The sequence below is a fragment of the Oryctolagus cuniculus genome, chromosome 1, assembly GCF_964237555.1.
Source record: "Oryctolagus cuniculus chromosome 1, mOryCun1.1, whole genome shotgun sequence".
NCBI lineage: Eukaryota > Metazoa > Chordata > Mammalia > Lagomorpha > Leporidae > Oryctolagus > Oryctolagus cuniculus.
In genome coordinates, this window is record NC_091432.1 from 226,519,288 (window position 1) to 226,536,134 (window position 16,847).

Genomic DNA, 16,847 nt, shown 5'->3' on the forward strand with positions numbered 1-16,847 from the left:
ATTGGCACATAGCATTCACGCCAGAAATTATTTCCCCATCTCCAACCCTGCAAACAGGCTCTGCTGCCTTTGCCTTTGTCCTCTCATCCCCTCTGGAACCCATCTCTGACACCCTTCCTCAGAGTCTTCACATATTCTAGGACATTCCACTGGGAAACTCCCCAGAGAGCATTCCTCAGAAGCTCTGAGCTACACAGTGTTCAAAAGCCTCTGCAGGTGGGAGCAACCACCTTAATTCTTTCCTGTTGACCACACAGAAGTTTCACATTTGTTCCCCCAAGGGTGCAGTGAGGCGGGTGAAGAGCCTTTCATTCCCGGGCCCAGATCCAACACTTAATGGTTCCTTGGATAGGTTGCTAAGCTCTTTTAAAACACTGCCAAAAAAAAATTCATCCTGGTTGCCTAATCAGAGGCAGATTAGTAGAGAGATTAAGATCCCAGACTACAAAGGTAGAATTCCTAAGATAACCTTCTTTCTGCCTCTTTTTAGGAGACTTAGTTCTTTCCTCAATAAAGTGAGAACAACAATAATTACTTCATAGGTCTCCTCTGGGTTTCAATGTGATGATGCTCAACTGTTAACATTCTAATATATCTTTATTTTATGTTTTTGTTCCCGTTAAGACCATATCAGGGGAAGAAAAATTGCTGATGTCATCTCTGGATTCTTTAGTGACTCTGTGACATGAAGACAGGAAACCACACCCGTGTTTCTGAGTTCCTCCTCCTCGGTTTCTCTGAGCAGCAGGATCGGCAGCCTCTCCTCTTCTGCACCTTCCTGGTTCTTTACCTGGTCACGGTGGCAGGAAATAGTCTCATCATCCTCACAATTGGCTTGGATTCACACCTCTACACCCCCATGTACTTCTTCCTGGCCAACTTCTCCCTCACTGATCTGTGTTTATCATCGACAACAGTTCCCCAAATGCTGGTGAACATCCGTACTCAGAGACATACTATTCCCTACGCTGGATGCCTGTCCCAGATCTACTTCTTCCTGTGGTTTATTGGTCTAGACGTTTTCCTCCTAGCAGTGATGGCTTATGACCGGCTTGTGGCTGTTTGCCACCCCCTTCACTATGCCTTGGTCATGAGTCCCAGGTGCTGTGTCCTCCTGGTGGGCATGTCCTTGGTCCTTGCTCATTCCTACTCTCTAACCCACACCATTCTCCTGGCTCAGTTACACTTCTGCACTGACAACATCATCCCCCACTTCTTTTGTGAACTTCTCCCGTTGTTAAAGCTCTCTTGTTCCAGTACTTATGCCAACCAATGTGTGCTGACGTACTGGGGAGGGGCATTAACCATCCTGATCCCCCTGCTGATCATGATCTCATATGTCCGCATTGTGGCTGCCATTATGAGAGTCCCATCAGCAAGTGGCAAGTGGAAGGCCTTCTCCACCTGTGGCTCCCATCTTTCGGCTGTTTGTCTGTTCTACGTGTCTGCTATTGGGGTGTATTTCATTCCCTCCAGGGATGATTCGGCCATCAAGGACAGGATGGCAGCAGTGATGTATGCTGTGGTCACCCCCATGCTGAATCCATTCATCTACAGCCTGAGGAACAGAGACATGAAGCAGGCCTTGGGGAGACTGCTGAGGGGGGAGGCACTGAAATCTCTGTGACACCAGGGGTATCGTTTGGGAATTCAGGTGAAATCAACTTTTCAAGTTATCTTGGTGCGTAAGTTCAACTCCTGCACCTGTCACTCACTAGCTTTCCAATGCAGGGAGAATTAAATACCCTCGCTGAGCTGCACTTTCCTCATCTCACAGAAGAGGGTGGTAACAATCTCTTACACAGCATTTATCTGATACTTATGCTTCTTCTAGGCCTTGTGAGTAAATCTTCATCATATTTACAATATTCTCTTTTTAAAAATTTTTAATTAACTTTTATTTTATTTGAAAGTCAAAGACACAGAAATAAAGAGGCAGACACACACACACACACACACACACACACACACACATAGAGAGAGAGAGAGAGAGAATCTTCTGTCCCCTGGTTCACTCTCCAAATACCTGGGAGAGTAACGGCCAGGCCAGGCTGAAGGCAAGAGCCAGGAACTCAATCCAGGTGTCCCACATCACTGACCGGGACCCAACTACTTAAGCCATCACCTGAAAAGGCTCCAAGAATGTGGAATCAGAAATGGAAACCAGGACTCAAATTCGGGCACTTTCTGAAATGGGCAGCATCTTCACTACTTTGCCAAATGCCTGCCGCTAAGATAGTTTTTCAAATGAAAACAAGTCCTACATTGCAGACGGAAGTACCTCTGCTTACATATTAGGTTGCTCCTTTGTCGCCTTGAGACTTCCAGCAAGTTATGAGCATCCCCGGGCCCCAGTTTCCAGCCTGTTTTCCACGATGTCCGTCATAACTTACATTTCCACCAAATGTGTATGAGAGTTCCCACTCTCCTCTTCCTCACTAGCACTTATTTTTTGTCTTTCTGATAATAGCCATGGGAACCGAGAGGCTATTTCTCATTGTGGGTTTGACTTTTAGTTTCCTCCTGGTCAGTAAAGTTGAGCATTTGCCCATGAAATTACTGACTGTGTGCATATCCTCCTTTGAGAAACAGCTTTTCAGTTCATCTGCCCATTTTAAAATCAGACTTTTTCATTTTGCTGTTGTTTTTTATATTATCTAGATTTTAACCTCTTTTCAGATGAACAGCTTGCAAATATTTTCTCACATTCTGCGGGTTGTCTCTATCTTTTTGATTGCTTTCTTTTCTTTGTAGAACATTTGTAGTTTAATGTAATCCTCACTTGTGAATTTTTGCTTTCATTGCCATGTTTTGGGTGTCTTATCCAAAAAAATCCTTGTCTGGACCCATGTCCTAAAGCATTCTTTTTCTATATTTTCTTCCAGTAGTTCAATATATTGAGTCTTTGATCACTTTGGAGTTGATTTTTTTTATATGATGAGAGATGAGAGTCTAGCTCCTTCCTTCTGCATATGGATATACAGCCATTGCCTTATTTTACAGACCACTGACCACTTTGTGGACCACTGATGCCACCTTGGAAGCCACAATACTATGCAACAAAATAAAATCAGGAAGTGTTTCCATCAGGGAGTGTTCAAATTAACATCAAAATATATTATTAAAACTGCCATATTGGCCGGCACCATGGCTCACTTGGCTAATCCTCTGCTTGCAGCGCCGGCACCCCGAGTTCTAGTCCCAGCTGGGGCGCTGGGGTTGCTTCTCTTCCAGTCCAGCTCTCTGCTGTGGCCCGGGAAGGCGGAGGATGGCCCAGATGCTTTGGTCCCTGCACCCGCATGGGAGACCAGGAGGAAGCACCCGGCTCCTGGCTTCGGAATGGCGTAGCGCCGGCCGTAGCAGCCATTAGGGGAGTGAACCAATGGAAGGAAGACCTTTCTCTCTGTCTCTCTCTGTCTATACTCTACCTGTCAAATAAAAATTAAAAAAAAAAAACTGCCACATCCCTCAAAGCCCTTAATTAGGAGTAATGTTTATTGGACACTATGATTGCTGATAATTTCCTAATCTTAGACTATCTGCCAAACAGTCAAGTCAGCATTTGTTCTTGTAAGAGTACTGATTGTTACATGTAAATAGTCAATACAGGCAAAGAGCTCAGACAACATAGTAGATGGACTATTTGTCTTGCACCCATTCATCTCTCTCTGGGACTCTCATGAATGAGTAATAAACTTTCAAACTCTCTTACTGTGTGAAGCATCATCAACCTCTAACATCTGAATCAAAAAATATGTCTTCTGATAAAACACACTGATATCTCTAGAAAAGATCAATGGCCCAAATCTAATACACACACACACACACACACACACACGCCTAATAAAGCTAACATAGTGAAATGATATCAAAATGGCATAGTAGGAGTTCTACTCTCCCCCAACAGAAATCCAACCAGTAGCTATCTAGAGACAAGATTGCCATCCAGATTATCACAAAACTTGAGAGTGACGTCCCCTATAGCACAGAGCCACGAAAAGTCATGAGCAGCTGGTGAATGAACAGTTCTCTTTGACTGCGATATGCTTGCTCCAAATACACATAGTTCTGCATGTGAATGATTTACATAGATTCCCAGTTTCTCCAATAAGAAAATGACTTGGAGGTAGATAATCAGCTTCCAACTCCCATTTTGAGAACCTTTGCAGGAGGTTCACTCTGTTCTCATCCCAAAGGAAGAAGGGCAGTGTCAACAGGGCTTGCCCACAGAGGTCATTTAGGAATAAAGAATGGCTCACAGCCGCCAATGTGGGAAACTCAGTGCCAGTTGTAGCAGACCTGGACTTATGGCATCTTCTAATTCTGCAACGGCTGCAGCAGCCAAGGGCTTACAGACCAAAGAGAAAGAATTTCTGGAGAGATCTGTAGAAGGATGGTCACAGGGCTGGGTATTTGGCAAAATGGTTGACATGCCACTTAGGACATACACATCCCATATTGGAATGCTTGGTTTTAGCCCTGCTCTGATTTTGATTCCAGTTTTCAACTAATGTGCACCTGGGGATGCAGCCGGTGATGGCTCAAGTACGTATATCCTTGCTACTCACATGGGAGACTGGGATTGAGCTCCTGATTTTGACCTGGCCCAGTGCTTGAAGTTGTGAGCATTTAAGGAATTAATTGGAAGATGCAATATTTCTCTCTCTCTCTCTCTCTCTCTCTGTGTGTGTGTGTGTGTGTGTGTGTCTGTCTCTCTCTGACTTTCAAATAAAAAATAAATAAATTTTAAAAAATTTTAAAGAGGATAGTCCCAAAGTCATACCATGAAGACTGGAATAAATACCTATACATTCCATGCACTGACATCAAGTATAGCCACAAACATCAGGAAAATAATGAGTGGGCAAGCATTTGTCCTATTAAGATGACAGTTGGGATACCTGCATCTCATGTCAGAGTACCTAGGGTTGATACCCACTTCTAGCTCCTCCCTCCAGCTTCCTTTAATGCAGACCCTGAGAAGCAGTAGTGATGGCTCAAGTAACTGGATTTCTGTCATTCATGTTGGAGAACTGGATTGAGTCTCCAGCTCTTGGTTTTGGTCCCAAACAAGGGCCACTGAAGGCATTTGGAGAGTGAATCAGTAGACGAGAGATTCATTCATTCATTCATTCATTCTCTTTCTCCCTCCCTCTACTTCCCCTTTTCCATAACTCTGACTTTCAAATAAACAAACAAATCTTAAAAAAAAAAAAAAAAACAGAAAATGCACAGAAAAGGAAGAACAATGAAAAGGGATGCAGAAGATTATGGGATTGATGGGATAGAAACAACAAAAGAAAATGTAAAAGTACACAAATTCACGATACTGTAATGATGGTGTGCCTAATTAAAATTATTTCTAATTAGAAGCCTAGGACTCAGTGTTGTGCTGCAATGAGTTAAGCTGCCCCTGCAATGCTGGCATCCCATATGGGTGTTGGGTTGAGTTCCAGATGTTCCATTTCCATTCTGTCTCCCTTCTAATGCCCCTGGGGAAGCAGCAGAAAATGACCCAGGTGCTTGGACCCTGCCACCCACATGGGAGATCTGGATGAAGCTCCTGGCTCCTATGTTTGACATGGCCTAGCCCTGGCCATTGCGGTCATTTGGGAAGTGAACCAGCAGAAGGAAGATTTCTTTCTCTTTCTATCTCTCCTCTCTCTGTAACCCTCCCTTTCAAATAAATAAATCTTTAAAAAAAAAAAGCAAGAAGGTTAAAGAGATAAAACTATTATAATAATTAAAATAATCTCTTAAGGGATATATAGTGAAAATATGTAAATAGTGACATCAAAATTCCAAAATATGGTGAGGGAGTGAAGCATAGAATTTGAAAAATTTTTTGCAAAGTTGAGTAGTTATAAGTTTGAAATAATCTGTTTTAATTACCAGAAATTTTTGGTAATCTTTGTGGTAACCACAAAATGAAAAGCAACAAAAGGTATATTAAAAGTTAAATTCAAGGACTCAAAACATACCAGGAGGAAAAAAATTAACCACAAGGAAGGCAATAAGAAACAAAGAAAAAAAAAAAAAACAAGAATTTGTAAATCAATTAGAAAACAGTTAACAAAATGGTAACAATTACCTTGAATGTCAATTGATTAAGTTCTCCAGTAAAAGACATTGAGAGGCAGGATGGATTTTAAAAAAAAAAACAATTATATCATGCCTGCACGAGAGTTCACCTGTAGGGACACAAATAGACTGAAAGTGAAGAACTACAAGATGATGTTCTATGCAAAGGGAAGCCAAAGAGAGCAGGAGTAGCTATACTTATATAAAACAGACTTTAGGTTAGAAACTGCAAAAAGAGGTGATTCCAAGATGGCTGACCAGGGAAAGGACATGTTGCTTCAGATGAGGGGACACAGCAGAAGAAAAGCAGACGAAGTGCATTCCCAGGAAAGAGTTGGAGAGAAGTTGACAGTGGAAATCCTACAGAGGGAAGAGGGGTGGTGTGGAGCAGCACGAAAGGTGTGGACACATAGCAATGAGCAGAGAGACCACAGACAACCTGTAGCTGAAAACTGGAGGAGATGCCAGCTTGGGAGAGTGAGGTGAGAGGAGACTGCAGTAGCCCAAGCCACTGGTGACACTGCCTGAGTCCGACCTGGAAGTCTAGCGAGGGACAAGGTATCTGCTTATTCAAGCTAAAGAAACAGCTATTATATGCCAATGGATCTAAAGGGAGACATATACTCCAAAACCACAGTAATGGGGGACTTCAACACCCCATGTTTACAATGGACAGATCAACTAACAAGAAGATAAAAAAAGACACAACAGAGCTACTATAACTATGGACCAAATGGACCTAACTGATATCTATAGAACCTTTCATCCTATGGTTGAAAAATACACATTCTTCTCATCAGTGCATGTAACATTAGCTAGGATAGGCCATATGCTAGGCCATAAAGCAAGTCTCAGAAATTCAAAAAAATTAGAAGCATACCATATATTTTTACTTACCACAATGGAAGGAAGCTGGAAATGAACAATTCAATAATCTCTAGAAAATATGCAAACACATGGAGGCTGAACAGCAAGCTCCAAATGAACAGTGGGTCATAGAAGAAATCAAAAGGGAAATAAAAAATTTCTAGAAACTAATGAAGACAACAATACAACCTATAAAAACTTATGGGATACAGCAAAAACAGTGTTAAGAGGGAAGTTTATAGCCATTGGAAAGGCTTTATCAAGATATTGGAAATGAATCAACTAAATGAGCTCTCAATGCATCTCAAGGACCTAAAAAACAGCAAAACAAATCCCAAATTAGGAAGAAATAATTAAAATTATAGAATAAACAAAATTGAAACCTTAGTAACAATGCAAGAGGTCACTGAAATGAAGAGTTGGTTTTTTGAAATATTGGTACACCACTGGCTCAACTAACCAAAAAAGGAGGGAGCAGATGCAAATCAATAAAATCAGAGATGAAAAAGGAGGTGAAACAATGGATATCACAGAAATAAAACGAACCAACAGAAAATAATACAAAAAGCTATATGTCAAAAAATTGGCAAATCTAAAAGAAATGGATAGATTCTTGGGCACTAAAAATCTACTAAAATTGAGTCATGAAAACATAGAAACCCTAAAAAGACCAATAACCAATATGGAAATTGAATCAGTAATAAAGATCCTCCCAACAAAGAGAAACCCAGGACCTAAGGACTTCACTGCTGAATTCTACCAGATTTTTAAAGAAGAACTAATTCCGGCCGGCGCTGCGGCTCACTAGGCTAATCCTCCACCTGTGGCACCGGCACCCCGGGTGCTAGTCCCAGTTGGGGCGCCGGATTCTGTCCCAGTGGTTCCTTCTCCAGTCTAGCTCTCTGCTGTGGTCCGGGAGTGCAGTGGAGGACGGCCCTAGTGCTTGGGCCCTGCACCCGCATGGGAGACCAGGAGGAAGCACCTGGCTCCTGGCTTCGGATCAGTGCAGCGTGCTGGCCGTGGCGGCCATTTGGGGGGTGAACCAACAGAAGGAAGACCTTTCTCTCTGATTCTCTCTCTCTCTCACTGTCTAACTCTGTCTGTCAAAAAAAAGGAAGAACTAATTTCAACTCTTTTCAAGCTATTTGAAATAATTTAAAGGGAGGGAATCCTTTCAGACCCCTTCTATGAGGCCAGCATCACCTTGATTCCTAAACTGAACAAGATAAAACAAAACTACAGACCAATATCACTGATGAACATACATGCAAAAATATGGTTAGCTCAATAGATGCAGAAAAAGAATTTGATAAAAATACAGCATCTGTTGTTCATGATATAAACCTTAAGCAATTTGGGTATAGAAGGAACGTTCCTCAAAACAATCAAGGCAACCTATGACAAAGCCACAGCCAGCATCTTATTGCATGGGGAAAAGTTGGAAGCACTTCCACTAAGATCTGGAACCAGACAAGACTGCCCACTTTCACCATTGCCATTCAATGCATATTATGTATATACAAAAAAATGTATATTATGGAAAAATTATGCATTGATTTAAAAATGTTTTTAACCAAAATAAACATCTTTTATTCCATTTTCATGATTGTGTTGAAGTACCTTTGTATGGTACAAGTACAGAATAAACTGCAATGCAACTTTAAAAAAAGAAACTATAAAAAGAGACAAAGAAAGTCATTAAGTAATGATCAAGGGATCAATGAAGCTAGAAAATATAACAATTATAAACAGATACATACACAATATTGGAATATATATAACAAATATTAATAGAACTGAAGGCAAAGACACAATGTAATAAAAAATAAAAAAGGAATTCCAGTATCTCATGTCAGTAAGGGACAGACTAACCAGACAGAAAGCCCACAAAGAAATACTGAATTTAAACTGCATATTAGACCAAATGAACCTAACATACATATAGAATATTCCATTTAATGGTTGCACAAGCCTCTACAAATTTAAAAAAGAAATTACTTCAAGTATGTTTTCTGACCACCAATATATAAAATTATAAATCAGCAACAAGAGGATCTCAAAAGTTCATGAATATGGCCGGCGCCGCGGCTCACTAGGCTAATCCTCCGCCTTGCAGCGCTGGCACACCAGGTTCTAGTCCCGGTCGGGGTGCCAGATTCTGTCCCAGTTGCCCCTCTTCCAGGCCAGCTCTCTGCTGTGGCCCAGGAGTGCAGTGGAGGATGGCCCAAGTGCTTGGGCCCTGCACCCCACGGGAGACCAGGAGAAGTACCTGGCTCCTGCCATCGGATCAGCGCGGTGCACCGGCCGCAGCGCGCCAGCCGGGGCGGCCATTGGAGGGTGAACCAACGGCAAAGGAAGACCTTTCTCTCTGTCTCTCTCTCTCACTGTCCACTCTGCCTGTCAAAAAAAAAAAAAAGTTCATGAATATAAGGAAACAGATCAGTGGAACAATGATGAAATTGAGTGAAATGTCAAAATTGCATGAGACAAATGAAAATGGAAATGCAACATACCAAAACCTATGAAATACAGTAAAATCAGTCCTTAGAGGGAAGCCTGTAACTACCAAAAACCTAGTCAAAAACTAAGGGAGGGGCTGGACCCTGAGGCACAGTGAATTAAGCTGCAGTTTGGGTCTCCCCACATCTCATATCAAAGAACCACTTTGAGTACGGCTACTCTGTTTCCTTCAGCTTCTTACTAATGTGGCCTGGGAGGTGGCAGATAGACTCAAGTGCCTGGGTCCCTACCACCCATGTGGGAGACCCAGTGGGAGTACTGGGCTCCTGGCTTTGACCTACGCCAGCTAGTATTCCCTCGTGAGATATACAATTTGCAAATATTTTCTCCCATTCTGTTGGTTGCCTCTTCACTTTGCTGAGTGCTTCTTTTGCTGCTGTGTGGAAGTGTCTCAGTTTGATGTAATCTCATCTATTTTTTATTTTATTGTCTGTGTTCATGGGGTCTTATACAAAAAATGTTTCCCTATGCCAATGTCATGCAGCATTTCCCCTGTTTTCCTCGAGTAATTTGATGCTTTCATATTTTAGTTTTAGATCCTTGAGCCACTGTGAGTTGATTTTTGTACAGGGTGTAAGGTGGGGATCTTGTTTCATACTTCTGCATGCAGAGATCCACTTTTCTCAACACCATTTGCTGAAGAGACTATCATTTCACCAGGAAGGATTTTAGCTCCTTTGTCAAATATTAATTAGTTGTAGATGTGTGGATTCATTTCTGGGATTTCTATGCTATTCCTATTTTTCTGCAATTACCAGGCTGTTTTGATTTTAACAGTCCTGAAATCTGGTAGTGTGATGCTTCAGGCTTTGTTTTCATTGTTTAAGATTGCTTGTTTTATTGTTTCAGATTGGCTATTTTGGGTCTCTTTTGTTTATGTGTGAATTTTAAGATCATGATTTCTAAATCTGAAAGAATGTCCCTGACATTTTGATAGGGACCACATTGAATTTGCAAATTGCTTTGGATAGTATGAACATTTTGATGACATTAACTCTTCCAATTCGTAAACACAGAAGATTTTTCTGTTGTGTTTGTGTCTCCTATTTCTTGCAATGTTTTTTAATTTTCATAGTAGAGATCTTTCAGATCCTTAGTTAAGTTTATCCCAAGGTATTTAATTTTTTTGTAGTTATTGTGAATGGGACTGATCTTACAAGTTATTTTTTCAGTCAAAGCATCACTGGTGTATATGAATGCTATTTATATTTGTGTGTTAATTTTATAGCATGAAAATTTTCTGAATTCTCTTATGAGTTTCAAAAGTCTCTGAGTGGAGTCTTTTGGCTCCTTTACATAAAGGATCATGTTATCTGTAGAGGGATAATTTGACCACTTCCTGTCCAGTTTGTATCCCTTTCATTTCCTTTTCTTGTCTAATGGCTCTGGCTAAGACTTCTAGAGCTATCTTGAGTAGTAATGGTGACAGTGGGCATCCTTGTCTGATTCTGGGTCTTACTAGAAATGCTTCCAGACTTTCCCCCACTCAACTATGATTTTGGCTGTGAGTCTGTTATATATTGCCTTGATTATGTTGAGGTGTGTTCTTCCTACACAAAATTCTTTAAAGATTTTTTGTTTATCATGAAAAGATGTTGTATTTTATCAAATGCTTTCTCTGCATCTATTGAGGTAATCAATATGGTTTTCATCCTTTATTTTGTTAATGTGATGTATCACATTTATAATTTTTTGAATAATTTAAGAAGAATTTGGATTAGTTCTTCCTCAAATGATAGCAGAATTCAGCAGTGAAACCATCCAGTCCTGGGTTTTTCTTTGTTGGGAGACTTTGTATTACTGATTCAGCATCAGTCTTGATTATTGGTCTATTCAGGTTTTCTACACCTTTGTGCCTCAATTTTGTTAAATTTTATGCATTCAGAAGCCTATCCATTTCTTGTAGATTTTACAAATTGTTTGTATATAGCTGTTTGTCAATAATTCCTTATGATTCCTTTTATTTATGTGGCATCAGTTATAACATCTCTGTTTTGATCTCTGATTTTATTAATTTGGGTTTTCTCCCTTTTTTTGGTTAGTTGGGCCAGTTGTTTATCAATTTTGTTTATTTTTTTAACTTCTTTTTTTTTTTAACTTTTATTTAATGAATATAAATTTCCAAAGTACAGAATATGGATTACAATGGCTTCCCCCCCACCATAACGTCCCTCCCACCCGCAACCCTCTCCTTATCCACTCCCACTCCCCTTCCATTCACATCAAGATTCATTTTCTATTCTCTTTATATACAGATCAGTTTAGCATACATTAAGTAAAGATTTCAACAGTTTGCTCCCACACAGAAACATAAGGTGAAAAATACTGTTTGAGTACTAGTTATAGCATTACATCTCAATGTACAGCACACTAAGGACAAAGATCCTACATGAGGAGTAAGTGCACAGTGACTCCTGTTGTTGACTTAACAAATTGACACTCTTGTTTATGGCGTCAGTAATCACCCTAGGCTCTTGTCATGAGCTGCCAAGGCTATGGAAGCCCCCTGAGTTCACCAACTCTGATCATATTTAGACAAGGCCATGGTCAAAGTGGAAGTTCTCTCCTCCCTTCAGAGAAAGGTACCTCCTTCTTTGATGACCCATTCTTTCCACTGGGATCTCACTCGTGGAGATCTTTCATTTAGGTTTTTATTTTTCAAAAAATCAGCCCTTCATTGCACTGATCTTTTATATAGTTTTCAATTTCAATTTTAGTTCTCTAATTTTTATTATTTCTTTCCTCCTACTAAGTTTATGTTTGGTTTATCCTTTTTTTCTAGGTCTTTGAGATGTATTATTAGATCATTTATTTAACATACTTCCAATCTTTTGATGTAGGCACTAGTTGCTATACACTTTCCTCTTAATAATTCTTTCACTGCATCCTGTAAGTTTCATTATTTCAAGGAATCTTTTGATTTATTCTATGATCCACTATTCATTCAGAAAAATGTTAGCCTCTATGCATATTTTCTAGATAAATTAAGAAAAAAAGGAAAAGACTCAATACGGTCAGAAATTAAAAGGAGACATAATTGATAACAAGGAAATACAAAGAATCATAATAAAATATGAGAAATTATATATAAATCAATTGGATAATCTATAAAAATGGATAAATTCCTTGACACAAAACCTACCAATAATGAATCAAAAAGACAGAGAATCAGAACAAAAAATAATGAGTAAGGAACTAGATTAAGTAACAGAAAGTCTCACATCACAGAGGAGCCTAGTACACGACTACTTTACCACTAAAGTCTACCAAACATTTAAAGAATTACTAATATTAATTCTTAACTAACTCTTCTAAAATTGAAGAGGAAGAAATTCTTCTGAAATTGTTCTACAAATCCAGCATTATTGAAGAAACAAATAAATGAGGAACTTCCCAAGATCACAGATTGGAAGGATTAGTTATAATGTCCATACTACCCAAAGTGACCTACAAATTCAATTAAATCTCTTTGAAAATACCAATGGCATTCCTCAAAAAAATAGAAAAAAAAATCTTCTTGTAATTCACATGGAACCACAAATGATTCCAAAAAGGCAAGGAAATCTTGAAGGGCATGAAGCTGGAGAACCATACTACCAGAGTTTAAAATACACTGCAAAGCTATAGTAACCAACATGGTCTGCTGCTGACATCAAAACAGACCCGTGTGTATCTCTTCAAAGAACCAGCTCTTCATTTCATTGATATTTTAACGTTTTAAGTTTTTACGTCATTTATTTGTGCTCTGAGTTTTATTATTTCTTTCCTTACATGAATTTTGGATGTGATTTTTTTCCTTGGGCTTACAGACCCAGCCCTGAGCTCCAAGGTATGTTCCTAAACTCCCTCTCCTGGCCTCTCTGCTGGACTGGAATTTTGCTCTCTCCTGGCAATTGGGGGAGGGGTGGTAGAGGCCCTCTGGCTGGGTGTCTCCAAATAGTCACCCCACAGTTTAGGGCCTGGGGGCAGGGGCTGGTGGCCTCAGCCACACTGAGTATTTTGCAATGGGCTTGGCACTGGATTAGGTTCACTCTGCCTCTCCCAAGTGGGAGGCTCCCTTCCACGAGGTGCTCCTTGGAGCTGGGAGAAGGGCGATAAGTGCAACTCTTTCCTTCTTGCCTTCTTTAATGTGATTTTTCTTAGGACAACAAGACAAGGCTCTGGGATCTTTTCCCGGGCTTTCGTGGTTCTTGTGAAGGGACTTGCTGTGTGTGTAGCTGCTCACACTGGGGAGAAGCGGGTGGGTCGGACTTCTCACTCATCTTGACTCTGCCTCCAAAAAACAACTTCTTAAAGATAACGAACTCCAGACATAGATCCGTAACACCATGTTAACTGTAAAAAATTCTAACGTAAAATCTAAATGTAAAGGCAAGATGTTAAGGCTCTTAGAAGAAAATGTTGAATAATGTGAGCTTCTTCACAATCTTGAGTTAAATATGTTTCAATAAACAAGACAGAATTTCCTGAAATATCTATAAAAGAAAATAAATGAGAAATTGAACTTCATTTAACTTTAAATTTTCTGTCCTCCAAGGGACACTGTTAGAAAAATGAAGAAGCAAACCACTAACTGGGGGAATTAATTACATTATATATAGCTAATGAAAAGCTAACGATTAAAGTATATGAATTAAAAAATCTTACAAACCACTATTAAAAGGCAATTAATCCAATAAAAATGGCAGAAAGCCCCCCTCTAAAAAAAGATACATAAATGACCAATAAACACATGAGAAGGTACTCAACATCATTAGCCATTAGAAATCAAATTAAAAATACAATGAGATACTACTTCTTAATGTTCTGGGATGGCAAATGTATTAGCTGTAAGATTCCTATTGACGGAGTGTTTTGCTTCCTGAGTCAGTTACCTGGTGAAACCCAAGTTCAGAGCGGATGCACAAACTTCATGAAGTCACAGAGCTGCTCATGTGCACTCTGGGGACTGGGAGTGGGCAATGAACCAGGCTCATCCCCACAACGAGTACTTCAGAGACTGGTGTTCCCAGATGCCTCTGCACCTCCAGGAGGGAGCTCTGGGATTGTGCGTGTAATTGCTGTCAATACCTTGTCCTTCCTGTGTTCCTACTCAGCCTGTCTGACTTAAGATCGGGGTTACCTGCTCGCTCTCTTCTTCTTTGAAGCAGTTGAGGGTTCTGTGTTCCAGGAGCTGATTTTGATTTAAATATGGGAGAGGATGTTGTCTTTTCATCTCACCTTCAGATACGACTTCTCTCGTCTTGATAAGTGAGAACCAAGAAGAGAGTCAAATCGACCTTGAAGTGAAGAAATTCAGAGCTCTTCTTGACTTAGCTCAGGAGTGTCAGTAAGTCTTTGATCACATGCTTCACACGTCTCGCTTACTGGAAATAGTTTCAGGAATCCTGCTTTTGGGTTCACTCCAGTGCTAATCCTGGACATGGTCCATCAGCTTTTTGATACTCTTATTTTCTCATTCATAAAATAAGAGAGTTCTGTCTTAACACCCTTTGGTTCCTAAAGGGTGGAGTGGTTAGGTAGGTTTAATCTCGCAGACCATTTTACCAGGTTAGGAACTTAATCCTTGGTTCTGAAACCACAGTTTTGTAAAATCTGCATTAGACCCTTGAGAGAGGCTTGAAATGCAGGTGGACTATGTCAGGTCAGGCAGGTTACATTTTCAGCTTGGAAAAACATAAGTATTAGGAGGAACATTTCTCAGCATTTAGACCCTTGACCAGATATACTCACATTAAATCTGAATCCCAAGCATTATTTTTCCTACATTCTTTTGTAAATTAGAACCAATATTAAGTTCAAATATAAAAATGTACCATGCATTCAGTACTTGTGTAAACATGGAATTGATTAGACTTATTAATTCAACACCCAATTAAACTAAAACATAATTTGTTTCATTTTCACAAACTATTCTGAATCTCTTCTGTGGACTACAATTTATGTTATGAAATTCAGTCGGGGCCATCCATTTTCCTATCCCTATAAGTCAATGGCAATACTGGTAGTGAAATATTTATACCATAGTTTTACCATAACCTAAAAATCATTTTATTGGGGCTGATGTTGTGGCACAGAGTGTTAAGCCATCACTTTCAATGCCAACTTCGCATATAGGAGTATGAGTTCAAGACCTGGGAGCTCTACTTCTGATCCAGCTTTCTGCTAATGCACTTGGGAAAGCAGCAGAAGATGGTCCAGAACTTGGGCCCCTGCTACCCATGTGGGAACTGGCTCCAGGTTTCAGCCTGGCCCAGCCCTGGCTTTTGTGGCGATTTGGGGAGTGAATCAATGAATGGAAGATCTCTTCCCTCCCTCCCCTCCCCTGCCCCTTCTCCACTCCCTTCCTCCCTCCTCTAGACTTCTCTCTTCCCCTCCCTTCCCTGCCTTTGAAATAATTTTTAAAATGTTTATTTTTTTATTAATATAAACAGAAAAGATTTCATAACATTGTAAGCTGATAACCACAGGTCCCACTCCCCTCCCTCCCTCAATTCCGCTTCCTTCCTTCCTTCCTTCCTTTCTCCCTCCCTCCCTCCCTTTCTCTCTCTCTCTTTCTTTCTTTCTTCCTGCTTTCCTTCCTTTCGTCATTCCTTCCTTTTTTTAATTTTTGCAATAACAGAATTCTAATTTGCTTTATAATCACAGGCTTAATGCACCACTATCCATAGTGTTCAACAAGTAAAAAGAAGAAAGACCACTGTTCCACAGAAATATAGATGAGGGCTATAAACAATAATCAATCATAAGATGTCAGTTTCATTCTTATACATTTTTTGGTATTCCATATTAACTACCACATATCAGAGAAAACATATGATGTTTGTCTTTGGTTTATTTCACTAAGTCTAATGAATCTCCAGTTGCATCCATTTATTTGCAGAAGACAGGACTTCATTCTTTTTTATGGCTGAGTAGTATTCCATAGTGTATATATATCATAATTTCTTTATCTGGTCATATCTATTGTGAACTAAGCTACAATAAACATGGAGGTACAAATAACTCTTTCATATGTTTATTTTGTTTTCTTTAGGTAAATATCTAGGAGTGAGATGGATGGGTCATATGATCGATTTATTTGCAGATTTCTGAGGAATCTCCATACTGTCTTCCATAATGGTTGTACTAGTTTACATTCCCACCAACAGTTGTATTGGGGTAACTTTCCCCCCATATCCTTGCCAGTATTTATTTTCTGATATTTAGATGACAGCTATTCTAACTAGGGTGAGATAAAAACTTCATTGTGGTTCTTAGTGCAATCTAAAAATAAAATTCAAATACACAGAGATAGAGAATAAAAAACAATAACTACCAGGGTTTAAATCAGGGAGGAAAATGGGGAGATGCAGGTCAAAAATACAAAGTCCCCAACA

The 16,847-nt window shown here is 39.8% G+C and overlaps 1 protein-coding gene across 5 annotated transcripts in view; it reads left to right on the forward strand.

The window, feature by feature from the left end:
• LOC100357943 (olfactory receptor 1Q1) overlaps window positions 1-16,847 on the forward strand; it is a 227,287-nt gene that overhangs the window by 182,272 nt on the left and 28,168 nt on the right. The window contains exon 6 of one of the 5 annotated variants that reach the window (XM_070056481.1): window positions 625-10,993. The exons of the other annotated variants lie outside the window; for them this stretch is intronic. Within the exon in view, the coding sequence (XP_069912582.1) occupies window positions 686-1,627 (942 nt within the window). The 5' untranslated portion in view covers window positions 625-685 and the 3' untranslated portion in view covers window positions 1,628-10,993. Of the gene's footprint in view, window positions 1-624; window positions 10,994-16,847 lie in introns of those variants that run through there. 5 annotated transcript variants of the gene reach the window in all.